The 22,757-nt window shown below is 55.3% G+C and overlaps 2 protein-coding genes across 3 annotated transcripts in view; one reads left to right on the top strand and one right to left on the bottom strand.

Annotated features, from left to right (window-relative positions):
• Positions 1-594: 594 nt before the first annotated feature.
• Positions 595-7,007, top strand: LOC111141710 (carboxypeptidase X, M14 family member 1). Of its 2 annotated transcripts, none has more exons than XM_022494492.1 (14): positions 595-778; positions 2,064-2,225; positions 2,404-2,513; positions 2,636-2,775; positions 2,881-2,971; positions 3,573-3,723; positions 4,041-4,129; positions 4,451-4,574; positions 4,683-4,879; positions 4,960-5,139; positions 5,224-5,299; positions 5,697-5,836; positions 6,440-6,542; positions 6,646-7,007. In XM_022494492.1, exons 1-14 carry the CDS (start codon positions 595-597, stop codon positions 6,885-6,887), a joined length of 1,989 nt encoding a protein of 662 aa, XP_022350200.1. In that variant the 3' UTR covers positions 6,888-7,007. The 2 variants fall into 2 exon arrangements, with proteins under 2 accessions (XP_022350200.1, XP_022350199.1); XM_022494491.1 differs by having other exon boundaries at positions 5,224-5,521.
• A 9,554-nt stretch (positions 7,008-16,561) lies between these two features.
• Positions 16,562-22,757, bottom strand: part of LOC111141777 (early B-cell factor 4) — a 56,961-nt gene continuing 50,765 nt past the window's right edge. The window contains exons 11-17 of the mRNA XM_022494584.1: positions 22,506-22,594; positions 22,287-22,352; positions 22,008-22,185; positions 21,741-21,929; positions 18,980-19,177; positions 17,601-17,676; positions 16,562-17,351 (exon numbers count right to left, since the gene is read on the bottom strand). Coding sequence (XP_022350292.1) covers positions 17,606-17,676; positions 18,980-19,177; positions 21,741-21,929; positions 22,008-22,185; positions 22,287-22,352; positions 22,506-22,594 — 791 coding nt within the window. The 3' untranslated portion in view covers positions 16,562-17,351; positions 17,601-17,605. The remainder of the gene's footprint in view (positions 17,352-17,600; positions 17,677-18,979; positions 19,178-21,740; positions 21,930-22,007; positions 22,186-22,286; positions 22,353-22,505; positions 22,595-22,757) is intronic.

The raw sequence follows: 22,757 nt of genomic DNA, 5'->3' as shown, positions 1-22,757 counted from the left end.
CTCTTCTTTCGGACCCATCCGCCCTGGGAGGGGGCCTCTAGCTCTGGATGGATTTCCCTCTCGGGTGGTAGTTTCCTCCCTAAAGTTCTCAGCTTTGCTACCTTGGCCAAGTCAGTAGGGCGTTCTGAGACTCAGTTTACCTGTTTGTAAAATGAGGTTTGATTGAGAGGCCATGTGCAAAGCGCCCGGCGTGGTACACGGTGCAGAGTAGGTGCCCATTGTGGGCCGGGCACCTCACAGGGTTTAGTGAAATCAGGGTGGGGTGCCGAGGGGCTGTGCGAACTGCAGACCACAGCGCCAGAGTGGGGCGGGGGAGCTCGGGACGCCGGAGGGGGCGGGGCGGAGCCGGTGGGCGCGGAGACCCGGGGCGGCCGCCCCGGGGGTCCGCCCCGCGCGCTCTGCCTGGACCCTCCCCTCCCCTCTTCTCCCCTCCCCTCCAGGGTCCGAGGCCAGCGAGAGGGCTGTGGGCGGGCGGAGCCACAGGGGGCGTGTGGCGGCGGCAGGAAGGGGCGGGGGGCTCCAGAGCACCCGGCAGGAAGAGACGAACCCACCGACCAACGCGAGTCGCGCGCGTCCGCACCTTTGGATCCCGCCATGTGGGGTCTCCTGCTCGCCTTGGCCGCCTTCGCGCCTGCCGTCGGTCTGGGTCTGCGGACGCCCGGCACCTCCGTGCTGGGACTTGCGCCGCCCGCTACCACCGAGGCCTGGGGCCCGGCTCGTGGCTCGACCCCGGCCCCGCAGAACAGCCCAGTCCAGCCGCCCGCGGGGAAGGATAACGGTGAGCGCCCCGACCGAGGGCCCCCCGCTTCTCGGGCTGGCCGGTTACCCTTCTCCCCTGTCCGCTGTGTGCCCACCCTTCCCCGACAGACACACGCACACAACGAGCTCACACACTCCCCTGCCTGGAGCTTGTGTGCCGACCCTTCCGGACACTTACACATCCACTCCTTCCCTCCCTCCCTCCCCCTTGCTATGGCTGCTGACTCAGCAGTCCCAGTTCCCAGCCAGACTAAGTCAGCAGTCCTGGGATGGAGCCACTAGGATGCTGCCTCCTCCAGCCCCAAACCTTTTCACTGATGAGGAAACTGAGACCCAGCCAGGAAAAGGGGAGAAAGAGGGACAGACAAAAGCCCTGAGACTAAAATTTAAAAGGTGCAGAGCTAGACAGGACAGAGCTTGAGGGCTGGGGCTGGAAGGAAAGAGGGAGAGCAAGGCAGGAGATTCCTCTTTGCCAGCTGCCTGGAGGAATGGGGCACTGGCAGGGGTCGCGGAGAGACAGGCTGCCTGACTTCCTGACTTCAGCTCTGAGTGCCTGGAAGAGGATGGCAAAAGGATGGCAATCAAGGAGGGCTTCTCAGAGGAGGCAAGTGGAACTGGGTCCTGAAAGGTGGATCTCTCTGAGTCAGGAAGAGCTAAAGAGAGAGGAGGAAAAGGAAACTGTATGTGGAAAGGCCTGGGTCACCAGATACAAAAATGTACAGCCTGTTCTGGAAGTACCCGTGGAGCTGGGTGTGAGGGGAACTAGAAACATCCAGCCTGTTTAAGGTGCTGTACTACAGGTCAGGCAGGACACAGGTCCAGCCATGGAAAGCCCGAGCCCTGGGGCAGACAGTCTGAGGACAGGACATCTCAGCCCAGGGGGCAGATGCATCGATAGAGGCCAACTTGGGCTTTGGAGCATGAGATTGGGTCTAGGGCTAAGGAAGGCTCCTGGGCTGAAACTCAAAGACTGGGAATTAAGCAATAAGATCAGGGGTGGTGGATGGTGTGATGGAGAGGGTCAGCCAAGGCCAAACTCAGCTCCTTGGAGCAACCCATCAGTTCCTAGGGGCTGGGTGTAACTCTCCACTGGAGAGGGTTAGAGATGAAGCCGGCCAAACATGCAGTCATGTCAAGAAGGAGAAGGAGCCACAGAAGTGGTGGGAGAGGCAGGTGGGGGTCAGACTTTAAGTCCATGCGAAGGTCTTTAGATACAGGGGCTGGGGGTTGCTGCCTGGGGCTTGCTTGCTTTCTTGGGCTAGCAGACCACTCCCTCAGCCATTCTGTGCCTCCATGGTTTCCAGCGACTTCAGAAGGACATGTCCGGGTTCGCATCATCAAGAAGAAGAAGGTCATTATGAAAAAACGAAAGAAACTAATGCGCCCCAGACCCATGGCGACTGCCAGGCCTCCGGTGACCACCACCACTACAGGAGCCCTTGACCTCCCAGAGGAGCAGGACCCAGGTACTGCTGCTCCTGCCCAGACTTGCAGCCCCTGGGGTGCATACTCACGTCACTTCTGGCCTCAGAGGCGTAGGCATGCCCCCCAGCTTGCCCAGCACACGGGCAAGCGTGAGCTCGGCTTCCTACCTTCCCTGGATGCTCTCTCTGGTCCCATCTCACTGCTCTGTCCCTGCCCCAGGCTGTCCCCCTTTGGGCCTGGAGTCCCTGCGAGTTTCAGACAGCCAGCTCGAGGCGTCCAGTAGCCAGTCCTTCGGTCTTGGACCACACCGGGGACGGCTCAACATTCAGGTCAGCAGCCCTGGCTCTGAGCAGGGCACCTCCTAGAACTTCTTCCCTACCCTTCCCTGTCCCCCATCCCTGGCCCGATCTCTGCTGTTCAGCTGGGTCTGATCACCTTGTCCTGTGCACAGTCAGGCCTGGAGGATGGTGACCTCTATGACGGGGCCTGGTGTGCTGAGCAGCAGGACCCCGAGCCGTGGTTTCAGGTGGATGCTAGGCACCCCACCCGCTTCTCAGGCATCATCACACAGGGCAGGAACTCCATCTGGAGGTGAGGCAGACTAGCCCAGTCCAGGAAGTCTCAGGCAGACTAAGGAGGGGGACGGGGTGGTGTCCTGGGGCCACTGATGATCTCTCCCCACGCTTCCTGCCCCAGGTATGACTGGGTCACATCATACAAGGTCCAGTTCAGCAATGACAGTCAGACGTGGTGGGGGAGTAGGAACCGCAGCAGTGGGATGGAGGCGGTGAGTGGTCCTATGGTGGTTGTTCCCCCCCCCCCCTCCGCCCCCGCACCGTGTAGGGTACTGGGCGGGGCTGAGGCTTCTCTGAGGTCAAGGAATGGATGTGCACTTGGCATCCTAGGAGAAAGGGGGTTGTCAGAATGGGTAGCACCCACCAGGCAGCCTTGGGGGCTAAGCTGCTTGGGAACTTGTGCCCATATCCTCCCCAGGTACTTTCTCCATGGGGTGGGCCCCACTTCACGCCACAGCTTCCTGCTGGAACACCCTCTCTGGTGACGGGCCTCCAACCCACTTCTCACCTCCCCGTGACTCTGGCTGTCCCAGTTCACAGACCCCTTTTTATACCAGACTATAGTGTGGGGCTGGCTGCTGCTGAGTGATGGGCCCCTATTGGTCTATTTCATAAGCTATGAGCAAGCCAGAAAGCCTGGCTGCCGAGGGCTACCGGTTAGCAGGGGGTCTGTGTTTGTCCTAGAGTGCCAGTCTTCAGCTGAGCCCACCAGGGTAGGTTTGGTGGTGAGCTTAGAGGCCCGAGTTCTTTTTCTGGCCCCGGGCCAGGCTTGCTGGGTTTTGAGCAGTCCCCCAAAGCAATTGATGTCTCCAGGTATTTCCTGCCAACTCAGACCCAGAGACACCAGTGCTGAACCTCCTGCCGGAGCCCCAGGTGGCCCGCTTCATTCGCCTGCTGCCCCAGACCTGGCTTCAGGGAGGCACGTCATGCCTCCGGGCAGAGATCCTGGCCTGCCCGGTCTCAGGTGGGCAGTCAGACAAGGGCTGGATGACCAGGGTAAAATCTCCAGCGGAGGGGGGAGGGCACTTGGGTGGCTCAGTTGGTTAAGCAACTGTCTTTGGCTCAGGTCATCATCCCGGAGTTCCAGGATCGAGTCCTGCATCAGGCTCCCCACTCGGCAGGGAGTCTGCTTCTCCCTCTGACCCTTCCCTCTCTTGTGCTTTCTCTCATTATCTCTCTCTCTTTCTCTCTCAAATACATAAATAAAATAATAAAAAAAAGAAAAAAAAAACAAAAAACTCCAGCATGGATGCTCTTTACCATGAATTCATTCTCCACCAGATCCAAATGACCTATTCCCTAAGGCCCCTGCACTGGGATCCTCTGACCCTTTGGACTTCCGGCATCACAATTACAAGGCCATGAGGAAGGTCAGACATAACCCCTATGAGCCGGGGTGGAGACGAGCGGCATATCTTAGGTCCCCTTCCCACCAGAGCTTAACCTGCTAGGACTGTCCTCATGTCCGCACTTCCCCCACTGTCTCACCCTTTTCTCCCCTTGACCCCTAAACTCTACCCCAAATTCCCTTGGTTATGTTGCCTCCCTTCCTTCTGGTCTGCTACTGCTCCTCTCCTATATGTCCCCCTGTGTGTGGGCCACCACTGGTTTCTGTGAGTCCTTCCCCGGCCACGTGGGATCTGACCCTGGGGTCTGATCTTCACACACCCCACACTGCTCTGCCCTTCCAGCTGATGAAGCAGGTGAACGAGAAATGCCCCAACATCACCCGCGTCTACAGCATCGGGAAGAGCCACCAGGGCCTGAAGCTGTATGTGATGGAGTTGTCGGACCAGCCTGGCGAACACGAGCTGGGTACTGGCGGGTTCTGAGCTGGGAGAGAGGCGGGCGCAGGGTGGGGTTGTGCGCATGCGCCAGCTCCGAACCCTGGTACGCCCCCCCCCCCACGCCCCGTGTTCCCAGGAGAGCCCGAGGTGCGTTACGTGGCTGGCATGCATGGCAATGAGGCGCTGGGCAGGGAGCTGCTCCTGTTGCTGATGCAGTTCCTATGCCACGAGTACTTGCGAGGGGACCCGCGAGTGACCCGGCTGCTCACCGAGACCCGTATTCACCTGCTGCCCTCCATGAACCCTGACGGTTATGAGACTGCCTTCCGCCGGGTAGGCTGGCTGGGCTGAGGGCTGCCCTGCCCCTTCTGCACTGGTGCCCCCTTGGCTTGAACAAGCTGCTCCCCGCGCAGGGCTCGGAGCTGGTAGGCTGGGCCGAGGGCCGCTGGAACCAGCAGGGCATTGACCTTAACCATAATTTTGCCGACCTCAACACGCCCCTGTGGGAAGCAGAGGATGATGGGTTGGTGCCTGACACCGTCCCCAATCATCACCTGCCCCTGCCCACCTACTACACCCTGCCCAACGCCACTGTGAGTATTCTGGGCCTGTGGTGGAGGGCTCCCCGGGGGCCCTTGTCTCTGTCTCCCGCCCCTGCCTGACCCGCACCTGTCTAGGTGGCTCCCGAAACGCGAGCCGTAATCGAGTGGATGCAGCGGATTCCCTTTGTGCTGAGTGCCAACCTCCACGGGGGTGAGCTGGTGGTGTCCTACCCATTCGACATGACCCGGACCCCGTGGGCCGCCCGTGAACTCACGCCCACCCCAGATGATGCTGTGTTCCGCTGGCTCAGCACGGTCTATGCAGGCACTAACTGGGCTATGCAGGACCCAGACCGCCGACCCTGCCACAGCCAGGACTTCTCCTCCCTCGGCAACATCATCAACGGCGCCGACTGGCACACGGTTCCTGGGAGTATGTGCCTCAGGATAGAGTTAGCCCTGTGCCTGTAGCCCTGCCCCTGTCAGGCAGTCTGCTCCGTCCACCTAGTGTCAGTGCCCTCGGGGAAGTGTGTTCCTGAGGAGGGCCCCAGGAGGGCCGGGCTCCCATCCCCCTGTCCCCCAGGCTCCAGCCTCTGTGGTAACCCTAGGTATGAATGACTTCAGCTACCTGCACACCAACTGCTTCGAGATCACCGTGGAGCTGTCCTGTGACAAATTTCCTCACGAGAACGAGCTGCCCCAGGAGTGGGAGAACAACAAAGAAGCCCTCCTTACCTACCTGGAACAGGTGGGATCCGAATTGCTCTGCCCTGGCCTGCCCATGTCACTGCTGCGGTCTTGTCCGCTGTCCCCCCGGGGTTGCAGCTCCCATCGGGGGACCTCCCACGGTCCCCATGGGAAGCACAGTCTGCCAGCAGGACGGCCTCTGACATCATGAACCAGGAGGAGTGGACCCCATAGCCGTCTAGCCCCAGGCCGTAGAGCTGTTCCAGAGCTGTCCCAGGAGAACCGCTCCCAGAAGAGACTCCTTATGCAAGGGTGGGGGGTGGGGGGACCCTGGCATGGGTGCTTCCTGTTCCACGGGACCTGTATCCCTTGTAATGGCTCGGTAAGTGTAATTTCCAAAGGTTGCAAAATGACAAGCCTGATACCGAAGGTCGCTGAACTTGGGGAAACCCAAAGACAGGCTTTCCAGCCGGGTGTTCATAGCTCCCCATCCACCTGCAGCTGATCATTCGGGAGTTATTTTTACCAGAGTGTGGCCACCTAGGAGCATAGACCTGCCATCCCCGACTTTGCCCTGAACAGAGCCAGAAAATGAAGTGAAGGTCACATTCACAAGCAGAAGGGGAAGGGGTTTGATAGCCTTTCCCCCCCCGCCCCCACACAGGTGAGAATGGGCATTACGGGAGTCGTGCGGGACAAAGACACAGAGCTGGGGATTGCCGATGCTGTCATTGCTGTGGAAGGAATTAACCATGATGTCACGACAGGTGTGTGGGAGAGGGGAGGATGGAGGTGTGGGAGGGGGCAGCTTTCGCCTGGGTCAGAGGCAGAGAGTCCCCGGATCCTGATCTTGTCCTTCACTCCTGTCAGCATGGGGTGGGGATTATTGGCGTCTGCTGACCCCAGGGGACTATGTGGTGACCGCCAGTGCTGAGGGCTATCACACAGCCACGAGGAACTGCTGGGTTCCCTTTGAAGAGGGCCCAGTGCCCTGCAATTTCCACCTCACCAAGACTCCCAAGCAAAGACTGCGAGAGCTGCTGGCAGCCGGGGCCAAGGTGCCCCCAGACCTTCGGAGGCGGCTGGAGCGGCTGAGGGGACAGAAGAATTAACATGTGTCCAGGGGAAGAGCCCTCGAGCCTTGGGCAGGCTGGACCTGTCTGGAACTGAAGGAGGGAGGGACAGAATGGGGGAAGAGGTGCTCAGGCTCATTAAAGCTACTTGGCACCTCAGCCAGTCTTCCTGTGGTCTCTGTATCCCAGGTCCTCCCGCTGGGCCAGGCCTCAGTTTCCCCTTCTCCCCGATCCTATTCCTCGAATATTTGCTTGCTTTCATCAATTGACGTCTGGAGAAATGGTGTGGAAAGAAGATCCCGCCTGGGTTCTTCCTGAACCTAGGGCTTACCAGAGCAGCTCATCCAGCAATCGCAGGCACCGTGTTCAGGGCCAAGCATGCAAGGAGTCAAGGATAAGCCGGGCCCTCCCAACCTCCTGGGGCTCCCAGTGAAGAGAGGGGACAGTTCAGTGTGGTGTGAGGCATGCTGAGGCGGAGGCCGGTTGCTGTGGGAGCACAGATGGGCTTACATACTTGGGTGTGAAATACTGCCATTCAGCAGGGACTCGGACATCAAGGATGCAACAGATGTGAAGGTTCTCGGAGGTTTGATGGGAGGTGAACCAAGTGAGGGGTATGGACAGAGAGCTCCAAGCAGGAGAGACCAGCCAAGGAAGACAGGACAGCAGGGCATGTTTGAATTTCTTTCGACAGCCATTTTTGGAGAGGGTTGGTAAATGACAAGATTTGATTCGTTTCTTTTAGACTGAGGGGCAAATTATGTGTCAGCCTGTGTCTTTCCAGGGAAATCGCTCACTCAGGGATTTCAAGCAGAGAAAAATGTAATGCTGGACATTGGATATAAAGTTTTGGAAGAGCTGGATGATGAAAAGAGAGAAGGGAGTTTTACCTAGAAACTGGGCTCCCGACCTCCTGTGGCCACCGGTGATCACTTGCGACTGCTTGCCATGGCCAGAGCCTGAAGCAGAATAATTTCTCCCTTCCTGCCACTTTGTAATCTCCAACCCACTGGCAAAATCTAACTGTACCTGGGATGCCTAGCAGGCTCGGTGGAACATGCAACCTCTGATCTCCTGGTCGTGAGTTCAAGCCCCACGTTGGGTATAGCAAGTACTTAAAGAAATTAAAATTTAAAAACAAAAAACAAAAAACCTAACTATACCCTAGCTTGCAAAGAAACTTCCGAAATGCATTTATCAGGCACCCAGCCCACTGATTCAGAGGAGAGTTTGTAAGGTCAGGGATGGGGCAGTTACTAACATGTAAATTCAGCACAAAGACATCCAGGTAGCCTCCTGTTAGGTAAGCCTGCCTAGTGCTGGGCTATTCTGTTGTCTCTGTTTCTTGAGCTGTCTCTGTGTCTCCCTCTCACTCTTTCAGTCTCAGATCACTGGGAGGAATTCAGCACCCCATCTCCCATCTCCCTGCTCCCACCTCCAGGTCCCCATGTACAGCGTCACATTTTCCAAACAAAGAGATTGTTTTTATTCATCAGAATTTAATATACATAATGAAAAGTACACTTAAGGGGCACCTGGGTGGCTCAGTGGGTTAAAGCCTCTGCCTTCAGCTCAGGTCATGATCCCAGGGTCCTGGGATCAAGCCCCACATTGGGCTTTCTGCTCAGCGGGGAGCCTGCTTCCTCCTCTCTCTCTGCCTGCCTCTCTGCCTACTTGTGATCTGTCTGTCAAATAAATAAATAAATAAATCTTTAAAAAAAAAAAAAAAGAAAAGTACACTTAAGTGCCCAGCTGATTGGCCGAGTGGATTACAAGATGGGACCCTGCTATAGACAGTAACAAACTCACTTCCAGTGTAAAGATATAGGCACCTTGAAAGTAAAAGGCTGGAAAAGGATATATTAAGAAAGTAGGAGAGGCTTTTTTTTTCCCCCTAAAGATTTTATTTTTAAGTTATCTCTGTACCCAACACAGGGCTCGAACCCACAACCCTGAGATCAGAGCCACATGCTCCAGGCAGGGAGCCAGCCAGGTGCTGCAGGAGTGGCTACCTTAATATCAGATAAAGTTGACTTCAGGGCAAAGAAAGTTACCTTTCTGTGTACATTTCAGATTTAGCAGTTCGGAGGGAGAACAGAGCAGGCTCAGTGTTTTTTGTTGTGTTTTGGAAATTGGCTCTTGGGCACGAAAAGGGAAGGCCCAAGGAAAGCAGGTGTTGATGCCAAGATGATGTCTTGGAAGGAGACTAGAGGGACAGCAAGCCGCCAGCCCTCCCCCTCCCCAGTCCAGGGACTGGGACCCGCTGAGGGGCTACCTGATCGGGGAGGTGAGAAAGGAAATGGCCCAACTTGGTTGGGGAGGGGAACAACAGGCACAAGAGGGTTGGGATAACAGCCTGGGGCCTGGGTCAGCAGAGCCAGTGGAGACAACCACCCATCACCTCCGCAGTGAGTGACTGCTCTTAAGGTTCCCTTGGTCACATGTCCACCTCTGCTGCTGAGCACTGCCGGCCTCAACCATCTCCCTGCACAGATCCTCCCCTTTGTTTGTCAACAGCCCGGGACACTCCCAAACAGCCCAGCTGGAAACACAAGGGGCATGCTTGCCACTCAGGAAATAGTGGTCCCACAAAGGCCTACCCCTGTTCTGGAGGTACGTGAGATGGCTAGGGTGGAGGCCCTTCCTGTCCCATTGAGAACCTTCTCAGCAGCCAGTGCCCCCATCCCCTGACTGAAGGGAGAGTTGTCTGCTAATAGCTGGCGGCCTCCCCCAAGTACTGCTCTTGGCCGACTGGGAGCTGCCTGACACAGGGGTTCCATGCTCCGTCCCGCTTTGGCAGCCTGTGAACAAGGACTGACTGGCCCGGAGGTATTCTAGCTTTCTCCTTGCCGCTGGCTGGTCCAACTGGTGTGAACTTCAAGCTCCAGAGCTCCCTGCTGGGATCGTTCTCAGCTCTTTGCCCTGCCCTGTCCTGCCTCCCTCACGGCTTTTCTTCCAGGGAAGACTTTCACATGCTCCCAGATGCCCATTTTAGCTCCGTTCCAGGGAATCCCACCTAAGAGGACGGGTCAGGGGCAAGTGCTGAGTGAACGTGAGGCATAATGGCGGCATAGCCCCCTCATACCATGCGCAGCAGCAGAGGCCTTGTGGGGGTTCTTTCTCTGCTCTGGCAGCCCACACTTGCACACACACACACCCAAGCATGCACACAGGCACCTAGAGCTCCCTGCGACCCCCTCTCCGCCATCTTCTGCTACAGCACTGCTCCCACAAGGGAGTAGGTTTGAAGGAATTTGGTCAACCTTGAGGCTTCATTCTGAGGTTTTGGTTTCCGGCTGAGATCAAGAGAGCGGATGTCCCTGCCTCCGTCAACAAAGAGGGCAGAGAGATGCCCAGCAAGTAGGCTTTCGGTCCCTGCTCCTGGCCTGGCCTGGCCTGCCCCCGGGACCTTGTGGGACTTTGTGCTGTGGACCAGGCCAGGGCACCACCAAGAGGCCTGCCAAGTTTGGGCCCGCTCAGCAGCCACTCCACCAGATTACACCCACCAGCCAAGTTTATCTTGGCAAGGGGGCCTGCTGGGCCTGGCTCCAAGAATGGCCTAGGGAGCAGCCCCAGACAAACCAGCTTTTACCACAGAAGCCAAAGCTGGCTGAGCTCGAGTCCCTGCCAGCCCCAAAGTGGCCAGACCCTCCTCTGCCACCCGAAGGTCAACTCGGACGCTGGGTGAGTGGGTGGATGTGTGGAGGGGAGCCAGGCTCCAAGATGAGTGGAACCCCAAGAGAGGCAACAGGGACAGGGGTCCAGGCCAGAGGGCTTTCCTGGACTCCTGGGATGGCTGCCCAACTTTGGAGTGTCCCTCGGTCACAGTGCCAGACAGCCCTTTACAACCTTGCCATGGGGACGCATCCACACTCCCCCTCTCCCCGGAGCCCTGTCAGGCCAGCCTGAGGGGCCCACTGCACAGCCAGGGAGGCCTCGGGAGCTGCCTTCACTCCCAAGGCTGGCAGGGGATGGGGAAGGAAAGGCTTTTAAGAGACAAGATGCTGGGATGCTGGGCCCCAAGTAACAACAGACCTGCTATGGCATTTTTCCTTCCCCTTTTAAACACTTGACCCCTCCTCTCTCAAGGAATAAAATTACCTAAAGAATGTGAAAAAAAAAAAAAAAAGGTGTTGTTTCTGTTATTGTCCTGCTGAGAAGCCTCTTCTACATCTTTAGAGTCAGGAAATCTCTTCCATTCTGTCTCCAGAGGGGGTCCTGCACTCAGAACCCTCCCACCACTCCCCTTGGCAGTCCTGGAAGCTCTGAACCCAGAGTGACCCCATCCCCCCAGGGCTGCCGCTTGGCTCCCCTGCAAGGTTTGGCCACCTTTTCCTTGGGGAGGTAGGTGGAGGCAGGTCTTTGGAACGGATGGCCCAAGATTGCCCTTATAGAAATCCAGTACAGGGGACCCAGAGCCAAGAGTCCAGCTGGGGAGAGGCAGGTTAGAGTGGAGGTAGAATGACTTAGTGAGACTTGAATTTACATTTGTTCTTGTTGCGTTTGCAGCCCTGCTCCCAGAAGGTAGCACAGCAGGCTGAAATACCAGGGCGGTCTGCTGGTTTCTGCATTTTGTTTCCCAGAAGCCTAACTTCCTGAGAAGTGGGGAAGGTGAGGGCCAATGAGTGCCTTCTGGGAGAGTAGGAGAGAGAGAAGGATTGAGGGGAGAGGGAGAGATGGAGGGAGAGAGGGAATGGACTCCCTGATGACAAATGGTATCTCCTGGGTAAAGGATGGGAGATTACCATGAAACAAGTAATTATACAGTTAATGCAATGGGTTGTCATTAGACATACAATGAATGTAATTCATCACGTCAACAAAATAATTTATTATCTCAAATATTTGCAGAAAAGCATTTTATAAAATTTGAACATCTATTCAAAATTTTAAAATTTTTATTTTATTTATTTTTTTAAAAGATTTTATTTATTTATTTGACAGACAGAGATCACAAGCAGGCAGACAGAGAGGCAGGCAGAGAGAGAGAGGAGGAAGCAGGCTTCCTGCTGAGCAGAGAGCCCGATGTTGCGATGTTGCGGGGCTCCATCCCAGAACCCTGGGATCATGACCTGAGCCAAAGGCAGAGGCTTTAACCCACTGAGCCACCCAGGTGCCCCAAAATTTTACAGATTTTAAAGAAAATTAGAAATAAAAGGATATCTATAAAACCAAATGTGATACTTAATGGTAAAAAGCCAAAGTTTGCCTTTGGGATCAGGAACAAAACAAAGATGTCCGCTATTACTCCTTTTATTCAACAATGAATTGTCTATGACCAATGAATTGGTCTAGTCAGTGCATTTAGGCAAGAAAAAGAAACAAGGACTGGAAATGAAGAGATAAAATTGTCCTTTGTAGTTAAGAAAATCCAAGAAATTGGATTAAGTTAAGAAAATCCAAGATAATCTATGGATAAAGTATTACTATAAATGAGTTAAGAAAGTTTGCTGGATATAAGGTTATTGTTCAAAAATCAATTGTATACACATGACAAATAGCGAAATTAAGAAAATGTTATTTATAATAGCATAAAGTAATCAAATACTGAAGAATAAATGAAAGATGTATAAGACAGAGGTCTATAAAGTACTATTTAGAGAAGTTTTAAAAGATAGAAATAAATAGATATACCATATCCATAGATTGAAATAGTCAGTATATTAAAGGTGTCAATTCTCCATTAACTGACCTATAAATTTACAGATGCAATGCCAAGGAAAATTCAATACGTTTTGAAAAATAGAAGTTAGTAAACTGAATATCACATTTATATGGAAATGCAAAGGACCAAGTGTAGCCAAGATAATCATGAAGAACTAAATAGGACAACTTGCCGTACTAGATTTCAAAAACTTACTACAAATGTCAAGTAGTTAAGTACTTAAGATAGTGTGGTAAGTACTTAAGATAGTATTGGTGTAAAGATTAAAAAAAAAAAGACCAATGGATGAGAACAGAGAATCCAGAACAGACCCATATACATATGGGTGCTTGATTCATGATAAAGGTGCCAATTGCAGAGCAGGGGGTAAAAGTTGGTCATTTCAATAAATGGACTTGAGCCAAGTAACTATCTGGACAAAAATGAACTTGACTCCTAGCTCATACCATATTCAAAAATATCTTCTTGATTTATAGGTAGGTAAAGTTTTCTTAAAAGGATACAGGAAGCACTAACCATAAAGAAAAGACTGACAACTTAGACTACATTCAGTTAAGAAGTTCTGGTAAAAATCTCCTAATGAGGGGCGCCTGGCTGACTCAGCCAGAAGGGCATGCGACTCTTGATCTTGGGGTCATAAGTTCAAGCCCCACACTGGGTGTAGAGATTAGTTAAATAAAAACAATTTTTTTTAAATCTCACAATGAGTGTGAAGAGAAGAAGGTTCAGGAAGTAACAGGAAGATGAGTCCACAGGGATGGTCATTGCTGCATACCCATTAGGACCCTCATGTTGGGGGTCTTCTTGTGAACAATAGACTTCAAGCTTCAAGGAGGTGGCTCATTTCCTTCCATCCTCCGATGGGTCTTGTTTCTGCCACTGAACGGTGGCAGAGGAAGGAAGCTCAAGGGTATAGGTGTGGGTAGGAAGGCAGGAGGGGGCCACCCTAGGCTCAGGAGCTAGGAGCTTCGGCGAATCATTGTGAAGAGCCTGTCTATTCTAGGGGGGAAAGACCCTATGATGCATGAACTTTTTCCCATTTAGAGAAGTCATTCTAGGAAAGAGAAAAGATATTCCGACAGTCCATTCAAACCACCTCAAACATGTTCAATACTTGCCTCATTCTAAAATTGATCATGCAGGGGTTCCTGGGTGGCTCAGTGGGTCAAAGCCTCTGCCTTCGGCTCAGGTCATGATCCCAGGGTCCTGGAATCGAGCCCCACATTGGGTTCATTGCTCTGCGGGGAGCCTGCTTCCTCTTCTCTCTCTCTGCCTGCCTCTCTGCCTACTTGTGATCTCTGTGAAATAAATAAATAAAATCTTTAAAAAAAATAAAATAAAATTGATCATGCAGTGGGAAAACAAACCTTGGAGGTTACTCTGGCAAAAGGCTTCTAGTCAATCTTGAAAGGCATGAAATTTATTGTTTTAGCTTTCACATTGGGATCCACAACCCATTAGAATTAATTTTTGTGTATGGTGTGAGGTAGAGGTCCAGTTTAATTTTTCATATAAATATGCGATGGACTCAATATCATTTATTGAAAAGACCATCTTTCCCCTGATGCATGGCCCTTCCCATTTTTCTGGGAGATTTTTTTGGGGGAAGAAGAGGGACCCCACTTATATGGGTTGGGGGTGGCGGAGAAGGGCATTCTGCAGAATACTCAGCTGGATGGCTTGTCCAAGCTGCTGTCTACCTTAGCTTGAGTCAGTGGAGCCTGTCCACAGTGGGTCCTGTCTGAGTTAAATGCAGCCCCAACGACTGCCAGGTCCAGGGCTACCAGGTCCCCAGGGGAGGATGCAGAACACAACAGCCTGCTTCTGCTGGAAAATATATGAGGGAGGAAGGCAGAGGACTTTCTGGAAAGATGCTCTCTCTAAAGGGCTTGAAGTAGAGGCTCTTGGCACCTTGCCCATATCCCTTTGGACTTACAGTTTGGTTCTGGTACTTGCTCACAACATTCTAGAACAAAACCCTAATTGGTGGCTTTTTCTCTGCAGGTGGGAGGGCAGGCCAGAAGTGCCAGAGAGTTCATCTCCTGGGATTAGTCCTTAGGCAACTGCAGAGGGCTGGAGGATCAATACCCCAGATTCTCTGCCACTTGGTGGGGAAGCTCTGACGTATGCTCTATACTGTCTCCCAGAGTTCTCCAGCAGGGAACTTGTCTCAGGTTCTGCTTCTAGGGGAATCCAAACTGAGACACGTGGGAAAGAACATTGTATTTGTCAGCCTGGGCCGCCATAACAAAATACTAGAGACTGAATGGCTTGAACAACAGAAACATGTTTTCTCATTGTTCTGGAAGTTAGAGGTCTCAGATCAAGGGGTCAGTGGATTCAGTTCCAGGTGGGGATGCTCTCTCTGGCCCATAGATGGACCCCTCAACTGTACCCTCATAGTGGAGAAGGTTCTGGAGTCTCTTCCTCTTCATACAAGGATGCTAGTTCTGTCAGACTAAACTAAACCTTATTTAACCTTAATTGTCTCCTTAAAGGTCCTAGGTCCAAAAACACCACACGGAGGGAGGGGTTAGGGCTTAATGTATGAATTTTGGGAGGACACAGTTCCGTCCAAAGCCAGCATTTAGTCACTGATTTAATCCTGCCTTCTGTGCACGAGGCGGTGGGCAGTGTTGAGTTGGATGGTGGCCTGAGGACAGTTTTTTTTTTTTTTAAAGATTTTATTTATTTGACACTCAGAGATCACAAGTAGGCAGAGAGGCAGGCAGAGAGAGAGGAGGAAGCAGGCTGCCCACCGAGCAGAGCGCGCGATGTGGGGCTCGATCCCAGGACCCTGGGATCATGACCCGAGCTGAAGGCAGAGGCTTTTACCCACTGAGCCACTCAGGCGCCCCCTGAGGACAGTTTTGAGATCTTTGAAGACAGATCTCACATCCCATTTCTATCAACTGTGCACCTGACCCACCCCAGGGACCAGAGTGTGACCACAACCCAGCTACCCCCTGCATCCAGGGCATATTATAGTGCTTTGGGTGTTTAGCCTGGGTGGGACCTGGGCCATAGGAATCGCTTGGAGCCTGTGGAGCAGGGCATGGGCTGGCGGGCTCTGGGACTCTGCAACATGGATTAGAAGCAAGAGCAGAGGGGGAGGCTAGGGGAGCACGGAGATGAATGGAAGCCTCTCCCGGTCATGGGCCCCCAGTGAGCTGAATCCCCAGGTATTGACCAAGAACACAAAAGAAGGCAGTGGAGGCCTCTGAAGGGCATGAGCAGCCCATCTTGCCTTGGCAAGTGTATTTTGTCCAGAGGACCCCGGGGCATATGGTCATGGGCTGTAGAGCTTCTGGAGGCCAGAGCCAAAGAGGACCACCAGGAAGAGAGTAAAGCCTGAGGCCTGGAGCTGGATGCTAGGCTCCCTGGACAGTGGGTCAAAAGAGTCAACCAGCCAGACCTTTGAGATCTGGGAGATACATCTCAGGGGACGGCAGGAATTCATTCCAGAAGGGGGCAGGGTAAATGAGCCTAAGAATCCAGCCTCTTTACTACCTCTCCTCCCGGATGAGACAGGAGAGACAAAGGTGCCTAGGCCTGGGGGCAGAGGTGGTGGAGATCTGCTCAAACAGGCAACCTTAGGGCCAAAAGCCCTCCTACCCTGACCTGCCTTGGCCTCATGACCTTCGTTCAGAGTGGATCTCTTTTCTGAGCCTCTGTGTAACCGAGTGGCACTTTATTTGTGCTGTTCTCATTCCTGGGCAGTCCTCTGACAACCTCTGCCTTGGCCCTGGCCAGACAACAGCTGGGGGATGGAGTCCTCTGTGGCCAGACTATGCTCCCAGTCTAAGCTTCTGGGGTGGAGCCCACATCCTGGGACCCCAGGCCTGCTAGCCGGCCCACCACCCCCAATGGTCCTTGCGAGCAGATGTGGGGCAAGCAATCCTTGCTCAGCTGAACTCTGGGGCTATTGAAAAAGCCCGACATGTGAGAAGGCCACCCAGGGGCATGGCTGGGAGGGGCCCCAGGAGAGCAGCAGAACCACTGAGAAAAGAAGACCCACGCCAAGGAAGCAGGCCAGAGAGGCCAGGTGGCCACCTGCAGCTGTGTTTATTGTTCTGTTTTCTCCAACCTCAGCAGAGCAGAATGTGAGGCCAGTGGCAGCTAGGCCCATTCCATGGTACTATGGGGCCAGCCAGAGTCATGTGTGAGTGGGGCCAGAGTCCATGAGATAGCCGTTGGGAGGAAGACCCACCATTTAGGGGGCTTGGCACTCCCTCTTCTGCACACTCCATGCCCAAAGCCCCCGGTGGGATTCATATGCGGCAAGCATGAGTGTGCGGGCCTCGGAGGGGGCAGCCACAGGGATCGAGCAGCCATTGGAAGCTCCATGGGAGCCTGGGCAGGCCTCGGGAGGCTGCTGGGCACCACCCCTTGCCCTGGAGCAAGGTCGGGATGCTGGGCCAGCTGAGATGGGTCAGACACAAACAGGACCTCCCCAGGCCACTTCTCCCTGAGCTGTCCTCTTCCCCACGGTCCCCATCCCCTGCTCCTGTCGCCTGATGGTCCGGTCTGCACAAGGTCCATCTCTTCCAGAGGAACTGACCCAGTGAGGAAAGCCCAGCACCCCGGGACCCCCCTGGGATGCTCTCCTGCCAAGAGCATTAGCACAGTGCTAAGGCTTCCGACCAGCCCGGAGGAAGGGAGGTGAGAGAAGCCTGTGGGACTAGAGGCCTCAAGCACAGGGTGGCCTGTTTAGGCCTTTGGGTGGATGTCCGCCTGAAGCCCTGGCTCAGCGTCTGTCTGTGCTGCCGTCCAGGACGTTGAGTGTGTATCCCAGAGGGACCTCCAGTCCGGGTTCAGTGGGGGCAACACTGGCAGACCTGGTGGGGAGAGGGAGACAAGAAGGTTCTGGAAAAAGGCTGGCTGCAACGGGACAGGAAACCCCTTCTCTCTGCCTGTTCAGCTTGGGCCGCTGGGGTGGGGAGGGGGAGCTGGCTGTGTGGCCCTGACAGCTGTCTAGACAGGCCCCGGAGAGAGAGAATTGGACCCCAGGGCCCCACCCTGGGTAATGTCTTTTGCAGAGTCTCGGCAGGGCCAGGGGAGGAAGCAAGGCCCAGCTGGAGACCTACCGTGATTAGGAGTATGCCAGGCCCTGAAGCCCCCGGGCTGAAGAGTGGAACTTGTCGGAATCCTCAAAAGGCTGGTCTGTGGTAAGCAAAGACAGGAACCATAAGCTCTGTGTGGCCTGGGGACCTTCTCTGCCTGTGTGCCTCTGGGCTGGAGACAGCACGCAGAGCTACAGAGAGCCTGGCAGGTGCCGGGTTGTTCCTGGTCCTGGCAGACAGTTAGGTAAGGCGAGCCCCTTGGATCTCTTGGGTGCAGCCCCAGGCCCTTGCCTGCCTAACTCCCTCACTGGAAAGAGGTGACTCTGGGCTCCTCTTTCCAGCCCTGCTTCCTCCGCAGGGCCTGTGTCTGGGCTCCTCTTTCCAGCCCTGCTTCCTCCGCAGGGCCTGTGTCAAGGAAAGGAAACAGAGTACCAGGTCAGAAAAGAGGTCAGCATCTTGGAGAATGGACCCCCCTCATGCAGCAGGGGCGTGTCTCCCTCTCAGACATCCAAAAAATTCATCACTTCCATCCTCCCCTCCCCTGCCGAAACCTCTGCCCCTGACCGGTTCTCTCTGCTGGTGGGAGACATCAGTGGCCCCCTGCTCCCCAAAACTCATATTTGAAGCTCCAGACACACTCAGGTTAAGAAAAATTATCCAAAACTTGGAAACAAGGCAAAAAAAAACCCCAAACAAACTTAAAGACCAAAAGACTGTGCGTCCTTTGAAATCACCTAATGAACCCACCCTAAGAGTCATCTTATTCGAGGGCAGGTAACTCCCTGACTCACTCTATACCCCTGGTATAGGGCCCAGGCTTTGCTAAGTTGGATGTGGACTTGAAGGAGATCAATAACTGACAAATGACCACCATTTCACTAATGGCATGTGGCTGGGGTAACATTGTCTCAGTTCTACACCCGTAAGTGGGGAAGTGGGAACTGGGCTAAACCTCATCTAAAGTCAGTCCCCTTCCACCCCCTAAGTGATCCAAACCCCGCAAGGGTGTATACTATCCTCCTGCACATGCTGGGAGGCCCAGGTCAAAGGCCTGCAGCCTGTGTAGGGTTTCTCCAGCTCTGAGTGGAGGATCTTTGCTCTGGGCTCAACCAGGTGGGGATGGGGCCTTGGAGTGGTTTCCAGGTCTTCTCCAATAGGATTCCAGTCTTCTCCTTGGTCAAGGGGCCAACGGACAGTCTCCGGAGTGGTGACCACCCCAAGCGATGGGGACCAGGGAGGTGGGATCCAGATGGACACCCTGGGACCCCTGCAGAGCTCCCTGCTCTACACCCTCCAGAGACACCTGGCCAACCAGCCTGAAGCTCTGGTGACATGTGGACAGAGTAAGCCCCCGAAGCCTAGCCGCTCCACCGGGCCATAGCAGGGCAGCACGGGTCACCCACCTGGAAGTCCCTCTCCGTGGGCTCTCGGGCAGGCCTGGGGTGGGGAGCTGGGTGGGCGCAGCACGGGGGCGAAGGCGCTCCTCTGTTTGACAGCGGAGATCATGTTGACAGGCGAGAAGGAGAAGACGCTGGTGGTGGGGGCAGCGGCCGGGAGGGACATGGAGGAGGCAGCGGCCAGCGGGGGGCTAGAGGGCATGACTCCGGGGCGGGGCAGGGAGGGGCAGGTGTAGCAGGGAAGGCGGTGGGAGACACAACAGGGAGACAGCACCAGAGTGAGCAGCTTGGTTGGAGCCCTGGCTTGGGCAGTGGGCCCCAGGGGGGCTGCTGACCCAGGCATCAGGCTCAGACCTCACTAGGGGGCTGCAGTGAGGGTCCTGGGGAGACCAGTATTGGGCAGGGTATAGAGGCAGACTAGGAGGCCCTGGGGTCCTGGGCCAGTAATTGCCTTCTGGGGGGTTCTAAAGACCCTTTCTTGGGGCTGCAAACGCCAGGGCCAGACTAGGTCAAAATCAAAGCAAAAGCAGAACACGCAACAAAACCAAATATTGGGAGGTACCCTGAAAAGTGAACGATGTGGAACAGATGGAATAGAATAGGTCAGGGTTCCTGCTGAAAGCAGCTGGGATTCCAAGATGCTAAGGAACATTCGTGGGCCTTGGGGTACCAATGTTAGAGTCAAAGATCAGGGTTCATACCAGAGCTGGGGCAAGGGATCTGGGATGTTTGGGGGGTACACACAGCTTCCTGTTATATGGCGTCGTTGCCCAGGATCTTAACTCACACAAGTACCCTAACTTCCTCTACACATATGTTTCCCTTACCAACCTTCCCCACACACCTGCACTGGGCACTTTGTTCTCTGCCAGCTTAACACAGGTCCTTGTCACCCCTAGCCAGGGCCTGGAGGCCTCCTGTATCTCCCTCCTCCAGCCAGTCAAGTTTAAAAAAAAATACAGAGATCCACATCCTTACATCTTCCTATTTGAGACCTGCTGGGCACCTAGGGCTGTTCACCGCTCCTCTGAGAATAGCCAGGGAGCCTCCTGCAACGAGGCTCTGGCTGTCCCTCCTTCCTGCGGCCTCCTCTCCTAGGGCTTTGGGCCCCTCTGGATCCTCCTTTCTACATTCTCATTGAAACCCTTTTCCCTGTCTCTCTCTTTTGAATACAAATAAGGCTGTGATTTGAGTGCTGTCCAAGCAGCTGGCATGAGGTGGGGGATTTCTGAAAGAAACCAATGGCTCGAGAAGGCTGCCTTTGGCATCAGAGCACACCACCCCCAATTCCCCTTGGATAAAGTGATGCCTTCAACAGCTACCCCTGTTCCAAATAAATGTTCTCAGCCTCATGGAGCACCCACTCCCAAAGACAGTGCTCACAGCTAATGGATGAGGTCCATGGAGCTCCGAGGAGGGCTGGAGATGAATGTCAGAAAATGTACTGTATCTTTCAAAGCTGGGAGCTCACAGCCACATATTGTAGCTTGGGTAGTACTGGGATTTGTGGGTCCAACTGGGAGTTGCTGGTGGCCAAAGCAGAAAACCAAAAGAAGGCCCAAGCAGACAGATGTCATTTCAGGCATCCCCTGGCCAACTCAATGAGAAGAACACAGGGAATGAATGGGGACCTGGGTAAGACCTGGTTATGAGATGGGACTGACACTTAGGCAAGTGCAGGGTGTTCCCAACTGATGCTGGAAGCAGGGCTCAAGCTACTCTAGAATTCTTGATCCTCTGGCTGAACAGGGAGATCCCAGATGGGGTGGCTTCTGCCCCCTGGGGCAGTAGGTTCCCCACTTCTGACTGCACTGTGTGTGTGATGGAAGAGAGGGGTTGGTAGTCCAGACCCCACCAGTTTAGAATTTAAGGGGCACCCAGAGTCTTTAAGAATGCTGTTCCAATCTGAAGGAAGTGGAAGAAGAGGAGTCTGGCCTGAGCAGAGAGCCAGGAGACACAGAGGTTTAGGTAGAGAGAGCAGAGGTTCATGGCCTGTGTAAACATGGGCATATGGGGTTTTGGGTCCCAGAAGCTGAGCCCAGGCCACCAGGAGAGCGTCAGGCTCAAACCCACAGCCAGGAAGAGCAGTACCCAGGATGTGAAATCATGCACCCTTTCTAAGTCATTTCAGGGCATTTCACGCACAGTGGCGCATTCAGATCTGAGAACAACCCTAGGCAGGGGGACACTGATCTAATTTTACAGACAGGAAACTGAAGCTGAAAGAAATAGAGTAACTTGTTAAATGACAGCTCCTGACTTGGGCTTTCAAACCCTGAATCCTGAATCCAGCTGAACGACCACAAGGACTTCCTTTGCTCTTCTCTAGCTGACTGCAGGGAGCCACATCTTCCCACCCGACCCGGTTCCCCGCCCCCAGACAGGTAGAAGCCCATTTGGTCTGAGCCATTAGTTCCCTAGGGCCTCCGGCAGGGGGCGCTAGCCTCCCCCCAAAGTCCTGGCGTAAGACGGAAAGGTGGCGGTCCGCCAGGTATCATCTGGATACCCCGGCGCCCCGTTAAGGTCCCTTTCAGGAGGAAAGCAGGGCTAGAAACTAGGTGTGCAGCTGAAATCGGCAAAGAGACGAAAGGTGCGAGAACTGCCCCGGCCCCAGGGTCCAGAATCCTGCCGAGGGGTGGGGTTGAGGGGACAGCAGAGACGGGTCACACGACGGTGGTGAGAGAGTCGCCTGAAGCCCCCCACCCGCCCTGGGCTGGGAGGGGGCATGGCCGAGCCCCATGCAGCTCTCCGGGCCGGGGACACTCACTGGCGAAGGGCGAGGTGGCCGTGGAGCCATTGAGGAAGCTAGGGGACCCGGGCACGCCTAGGCCGGCAACGCCCGGTGTCCCGTAGCCGCCGAGGCCCGCGCCGAGGCCGCTGCCGTAGCTGCTCTGCTGCGAGCCGGGGCTGGGCGCGAACCCGCGCGGGGACGCGCTGCCGCAGCTGCGCGCGTAGCCTGCGGGAGAGGGTGGTCAGGCGCGCAGTGCGGGCGGGCGCGGGGTGGGGAGCCGCGCGCTGGGGCAGCGGGACGCACCCGGCTCCGGGCCCGGCGTGGCGTCCCCGACGGCGATGGCCAGCGGGCTGCTAAAGGCGTTGATGCCCACGACGGCGGGGTGCGGGTGGCTCGGGGCCAAGGGTCCGAGCGGCGCAGGCGCGCGTGGGGCGCTGTACAGAGCCTCGGCCACGTCGGCCGCGCGCTTCAGGAGGAGCTCCTGCGAAGACAAGAGCGGGGCACGGCCGGGGCAGCCGCAGGCGCCGGGAGGGGGACAGTCCCCGGCCTGGCGGCGCGAGGAGGCAGGCGGAGGCGCCATACCTGGTTGCTGCTGGGCACTCCGTACAGGGCCTCCGCCAAGTCGGCCGCCCGCTTCAACAGCACTTCCTGGGGGCGGGGGAGGAGACAGCGGGACGGAGGGCCAGCCCCGGGGGGCGGCCGAGAGGCCCGGGGTCCCCTCTGCCCCTTCACCCCCCGCCAACCCCTCCCCCCGGGGGCCTCAGGTCACCCTCATCCCTGTCCCCCCGCCCCTCTGGGTACCTTGGGCAGCCTCTCGGGATCTCCGGGGTGTCTGGGGATGGCTTTCTGTAGCCTCTGGAATCCATAGTCAATGGTGGGCTCATTCAGGGCTGGGGAAAAGGGCGGCGTTTGGAGGACCCCCTCCCAGCGCCTGCTGCAGGACCAAGCCCGCCAGCAACCAATCTGGGAGCCTCGCTACTGACCCCCTTCAACCAGCCCAGCCCAAAACTCTCGGCACACACGGGTCAACGAGGTTCGGTTCGCTGAGTGTTC

This window comes from Enhydra lutris, unplaced genomic scaffold (assembly GCF_002288905.1).
Source record: "Enhydra lutris kenyoni isolate GAN:26980312 unplaced genomic scaffold, ASM228890v2 scaffoldscaffold6, whole genome shotgun sequence".
In the NCBI taxonomy this organism is placed as follows: domain Eukaryota; kingdom Metazoa; phylum Chordata; class Mammalia; order Carnivora; family Mustelidae; genus Enhydra; species Enhydra lutris.
This window is presented reverse-complemented; position numbering and strand designations above follow the sequence as displayed.